The sequence below is a fragment of the Humulus lupulus genome, chromosome 2, assembly GCF_963169125.1.
Source record: "Humulus lupulus chromosome 2, drHumLupu1.1, whole genome shotgun sequence".
Taxonomy (NCBI): domain Eukaryota; kingdom Viridiplantae; phylum Streptophyta; class Magnoliopsida; order Rosales; family Cannabaceae; genus Humulus; species Humulus lupulus.
The window spans coordinates 280,664,873-280,671,241 of record NC_084794.1 but is presented as its reverse complement, the minus strand read 5'-3'; the positions used below and the strand labels follow the sequence as shown (position 1 = coordinate 280,671,241).

The window sequence follows — 6,369 nt, the reverse complement described above, 5'->3', positions numbered from 1 at the left end:
TTTTTATTTTAAAACTACTTTAGTACTCTGTTATCTACTAATACTATTTTAATATCTTGTGTATAATAAATTAGTTCAAAATTGCACATTAATTTTGATAAATATATATAATATATATTGGCAAAATGAATTTTAAATTAATTTACTATATATAAATATTAAAATGGTATTAATTAAACAACATATACTAAGTTGATTCCCATGACAAACAATAAAATATTAAATCGATATATTCTCAAAAATAAATATAATGTGTTAAAAAATTATTGGTTATATGTTGGAAGAAAAAGAAAACAATATAATTAGGAAAAATTACACCTAACACTATAAATTGCGGTTTTATAATCGCATTTTTAGTATTTTCTTTTTAAAATCTTTGGTATTTTTATGAATTTCTCATTTATGCATTAACATATTTCCCTATAAGAAAAAATAATAAGCAAGAAAACTTATGTTGAATTTTACATCAACTTTTTTTTTAATTATGATTGACTTCAATACTTACACACAAAAAACTCCTTTAGAATATATTTACACGCCAACCTCAAAGCAGTGTGACGTAATCTAGTGTATATATTTTTATTAGTTTTCATCGTCAAAATATAATAATAACATTAATGAATTTGATTTAAATAGAGTGCTCTATCTTATTCTTTTGGAATATATAATAGAAAATCACTTTTTTAGTTAAAGTTGAATTAAAATAATCAACGTTTATCTTTTTAATTAAAGTCTCTTTTAAAACTAAATTGGCATGAGGAATTATATTAACACCCTCAAATGCAAAAATTAACCCAATTAATTCCATTAATTTATTTATATAAACACACGTTATAAAACTCCATTAATTTATTCCTTCATATAGTCTTGTCTGATGTAACCTTCATCATCCAATTATAGTTTCCTATAATCTTTTGTTAATAAGCAGCAAATAATTAGTCATAATTAATTTGGCTCTAAATATTTCAAAGATTATTTGGGTAGGTGGAGAAGGAGATATATAATGCGTACACTATTTGGAAAATTAATTTGTCATCATATAATAATTTAGGATTTACCATGTCAAAGAATAATTAAGTGAAATGACATCATCCAAACAACCAAAACCACCCAATTTCCATAACAAGCAAAGAAAGAATATCATATTGATTTGTTTTGTTTTAGTTTATTTATTTTTTAAAACGAATTTGTAACTCTACATTACAAATATGTGCCAATCAACATATATAACTTCTGGGAATAAATAAATAAATATTTAATAACAATGGGTTTTACACAAACAGAACTTTAAAATATGTCATATATACATAACAAACTTCTGTTGATATAATGTATGTATATAAATATATAAACTCCAATTTGACATATCTCACCACTAGCACATAATAAAAAGTTCAAATTGAGCTTATATGATGTATAATTAGTAATATTTTAAAGTTGTCCAACTTTTAATAACTTACAATGAATGATCAGCATGTGAATAATAAGAGTATTTCAGTTTTGGTCAATATTTTTAGGCCTTGATTATTATTTCAAAGTTGAGAAGACTAATCAAATTAATACACTGCACCAGGTCACTATAGAAGAAATTATACCCTTTAATTCCCATTAGCTTAGCTATTGACTGATAATTTTTTGTATGTTTCCTTATTGTTATACATTTAAAATTAAATAAAAATTCACACTATCACAAAATATACTATTTGTTGTAGAAACAAACTTTGGGATTTCACATTCCACCCTTAAAGTTGTGAAAGCTCAAATAATTTGGGGTGAAATGATGGCAAGAATTTTGAAAGGGTTTATACTATTTAGCCCATTGTATTGTAATCAATTATTGATTTCTACCTCCTGTTTTAAAAAAACTACATCTAAACTTCATATTTAATAAAAAAAAATAGTTTAAAATATTTTTTTTAAATTGAATTTTGGTCAAAATATTTTTCGATAATAAAAATTAGTTAATTAAATATTAATATATATTTAAATTAATTAAAACTTTGAATAATATTAATAAATTAAAATTAACAGTAAACCCTAAACTTAAAACTTAAATTTAAATAAGATTAAAAAATATATATATATCTTGTAGTGTTGATCTAATTTGTGTACCTTAATTTTGATAGTACCACATCAACTAGCTATAAAAATCTAATTTTTTTTTAATCATGAAATTTCTTCCACATAAAAATAGACTGCCAATAAAAACTTTTCCAATTAGGTTGAGGAATTGGTAGATATACATTGAAAAAATAGGTGCCGTGCAATTTAATTCCATGGAAACTCACTATCCTATTATATTGAGATAATGTTTTCCAACTTTAATTACCAGTCATTATCATTTCCAATTTTCTTTTTCCATTTTCCACAGCATTCGATTCTCGAAGGAAAAAAAACTATAAAAATAAAATAATGTAAATCGATAGAAGAAGACAAACCAAGTTGTCATTATTTTTGTTGGTGTAGTCATTAATATTTTTGGTTACATTATCTTAATTAATAGTTCTTGCTAGGCGGCTATCTATCACATTATTTGAGAAGCATGATGGGATGATCTCAAAGAATTATGTGTGATACGTCTTTTGACTTTTCATAACCTATGATTCATTACTAATAACACTGAAATACATAATCAATGTCGGCAAAACTACTCACAAGAAAGATACAAATCTTGTTTTTAAATTTCTATGTAAAATTTTTGACCTTAGATCTATTCAATTAGTTATAATTCTTGTAGTTAAGTATTTATATAAAAAGTTTGACAGTAAAACAACTTAAATAATAAAAAAAAATTCCCTTAACTCCATGTCGTTAAATCAATTGCTCTGTTAAAACTAATTTTATAAAACACGTATCAGCTTCCAATTCGTCTAAAATATTTTTAAAATAATTAAAAAATATTAAAATATTTAGGAAAATAATAAAAATAACATATATTTTAATTCCTAAAAGTTCAATTTTTAAATATTTTAAAAATGTATAAAAAATCAGAAAAAATAAAATAAAATATTTTAAAAATCGAAAAATTTAACACAAGTATTTTTAAAACTAAAAACATTAATTTAATAAAAAATCTAAATAAAATCATAAAAATTTCATTTTCATTTTCATTTTGATCAAAATCTAAATACAATTTAATTTCATGTTGATTAAAAATAATTTTTTTATGATTTTTATTTAGATTTTTCATTAAATTAATTTTATTTTTTTTAGTTTTTAAAATATATGTTTTAATTTTTTAAGAATTTAAAATATGTTATTTAGTTTTTTAGGAATTGATTTTTTTTTTCTAAATTTTAATTAATTTTAAAATATTTAAATTTTTTTAAAAAATAGACAAATTGGAGGCTGCAACGTGTCTGATATAGCTAGTTTTATTAACCATTGACTTAACGACAGGGTGTTAAGTACAATAAAATCTACAACTAAAGTAATTTTATCGTCAAAATTTTTACATGGGTATTTAACTGCAAGAACTGTCACTACATTAGTAGTTTTGCCATCAAATTTTTTACATAGGTATTTAACTACAAGAATTGTAACTATTTGAGTAATTTTGCCGCCACTATCCCTACAATTTATACTCACAAATTTGAGGAATAATGATAATTAATTTAATTATTATACTTTTACTAAATTGTAATCCGGATAAGAATAATTTAGTTAAAAAGGAATAGGAATAAAATTTTTAATTTTTTTGTTATGATTAGATAATAAAACATAAATATTTTATGTTATTTATATAGCTTATTGGAATGTTTTAAATTGACTAAATTATCTAAAAATAATAAAGAGTAAATTATTTTGGTGAGATAAATTTTTAAACAACAATATTGCTTTTTATTTTTAATCATAAAAAATAAAAAAGCATTCAACATAAAGACATCCCTTAAGTAATTTGCCTACACAATTTTGTCTTAATTACATACAAACTTTAAAGTTTCACCTCATTTAATTTTAAGTTTATAAAACTAAGAGATAAACAAACTTTTAATCTCAATTACATTAGGAAAATATTTATTATTAGTGTTAATAAAAAATAAATGTGAAGATACTTTTTGTTTCTGTTCTTTTCTTTTTTGACAAAAAATGTGAAGATATTTTTAATAAAAAAAATTAACTCTTTACTTGCTTCCATCTTCTCGGTCTTCTTTGAACTTCGAAAGTCAAAAAGTGGCTTTTAGAAGCCCGACCAACGAAGCCCTAAGTATATGGCGATTTATTTTGTTTTCCTTCTACAATAAACAACATATCGTTTTACGAGTGTTGTGATTTTAAAACTTAAAATGAAGTGTGGTTTATATTAGTGATCTCTTTATCCAACCAAATTATTAATTTTGAGAAAGACTATTTTTTATTTGATGCATCATTTTCTTGGTGGAGGTGTCGTTATTACTTGACCTAATATGAGTCAATTCCTAAATTTGAATATTGACAAGTATCTTTAATGTCATCTAAAAATATATGTATATAGTGCATTGTATCATGGTTGTGCTATATTGTGACCACACTAGGTGTATAAGGTAAGAACACAACATTTTTTTTCTTCATAACTTCAAAGAAAATACATAAACATAAGATGTCATGAAATCTTGTACTCTCAATCTCACATGCTATGCTTTCCTATGGTGAGAAAGCAAAGCATTGTAGACTCTATTATTGAACAAGAACACACTCTTCATTCTTCTCTCTTATATTTATATATAACTTTTACATGTCACTTGCAAGAGGTAGTGTAGCATTATGGTCAGCTGAAAAATCCCATATTCTTTCTCCACCAAAATTGAGGTTGTATTTTGGCCTTTTGTCAGGGAAAAACACCCCAAAGTGCTTCTCATACTCTGGATTCTTGTTGTTCTCATTAAACATAGCAAAAATATAAGTCTCAATAGGTTTGTTAGGCCTCTTTGGGGTACCTTTCTTGACATGTCTAATAAGATTTGAGAGGTAAGTCCTTGCATTCTCATCCGAGGTGGCGAAACCGCCGGCCGAGGGCCAACCACTTTCGGACACCACAACATCCAATGAACCACCCCAAGCCCCCTCAAGAGAAGAGTACAATGCATCCAATATTGCATCAAATAGGTTTTGGTATCCCAATCCCTTGTCCCACACAACCACATTTGGTGAAGTGAACAAGGCATATTGGAGTGAGACAGAACCAGGGTTGTCCTTATGGCTAAAATAGGGATATATATTAGCCAAAAGGGGTGTTTTAGCCCACACTAAGTGACCAATAATTGGGTCAATAAACGCTCTAATGTCACCTCTAAAAGCACCTTCAGTTGGTGGAAAAGACTTCCCTATTAGTGTTGTGTCAATGGCTGTGGAGACCTTGATTTGTTCATGGAGACCAGCTGATCTAACTGCATTGAACACATTCACCAAAGCTGGTAGAACAAACTGAGCAAGCCAAGCTGTGCCTCCACTGATGGGACTCACTTCATTTCCAACTGCAATGTACCTGAATCTCACACTTGGCCAGAAATTCACCACATTTTCTTTGACCCATGAGGCTGCCTGAGAAGGGTCTGCAAGCTTTTGGAGATCTGAGTTTGGAAGTCCAAGTATGACTTCTATGTTTGAGCCTCTTAGAGCATTTAGAGCTTCATGGTTTGGATCATAAAGTCTCATTCTGTTGATGTTGTTTGCCTTGTATAGAGCTACAACTTCTTGTTTTGATGGTAGATTGTTCCCCATCATTCCATAACAAACACCCACTGATTGTGCACCTGTACACATATATATACACATAATATAACATGCATCAAATCACCACATATATATGTGACCCTTTTGAGTTAAGGTCCATATGAAACTCATGAACTATAAAGATATGAGCATTGTTAATAAGCGTATATAACAAATAAATGAGAAGATTAATTAGAGAAAAAAGAGACCTGAAATGCTAAGATTAATTGCAACTACGAATAATCCCAAAAGAAGCACTGTAGTAGTAGCCATTGGTGGAGATGTGTTAATGGTAGCCATTATTGAGTATTTTGATCTTATATTTGAGCTTCTTATATAGATGCACGTTATTGTACTTGATTGTAAATCAACTTGCTTCTTGGCCGCCTAGCTAGTGTTATCTCTTACAAATCACAATTCAATGTACTAGCATGCTTTATCTCTCTCACGTATCTTACCCCTTAATTTCTTAAAATAATTTTATTGTTTATTGTTTATATATATATATATATATATATAATGTGGATATATGTGACGTCTCTATCTTAGACTTTGAAAATATTATTGTTAATGAATGACTATGGTATATAAGGTTTTTTGAACATCTATACCTAACTTGGATCAATTTTCCACGTTACAGAAAGGAACATATCAAAAATGATCAATATATATGTAAAT

The 6,369-nt window shown here is 26.6% G+C and overlaps 1 protein-coding gene across 1 annotated transcript; it reads right to left on the bottom strand.

Annotated features, from left to right (window-relative positions):
• Positions 1 to 4,517: 4,517 nt before the first annotated feature.
• Positions 4,518 to 6,089, bottom strand: LOC133819521 (glucan endo-1,3-beta-glucosidase, basic vacuolar isoform-like). The gene is made up of 2 exons (XM_062252792.1): positions 5,901 to 6,089; positions 4,518 to 5,732 (listed from the first exon to the last, which is right to left on the bottom strand). The coding sequence occupies exons 1-2, from the start codon at positions 5,989 to 5,991 to the stop codon at positions 4,711 to 4,713; spliced, it is 1,113 nt and encodes a 370-aa protein (XP_062108776.1). The 5' UTR covers positions 5,992 to 6,089; the 3' UTR covers positions 4,518 to 4,710.
• Positions 6,090 to 6,369: the final 280 nt, after the last annotated feature.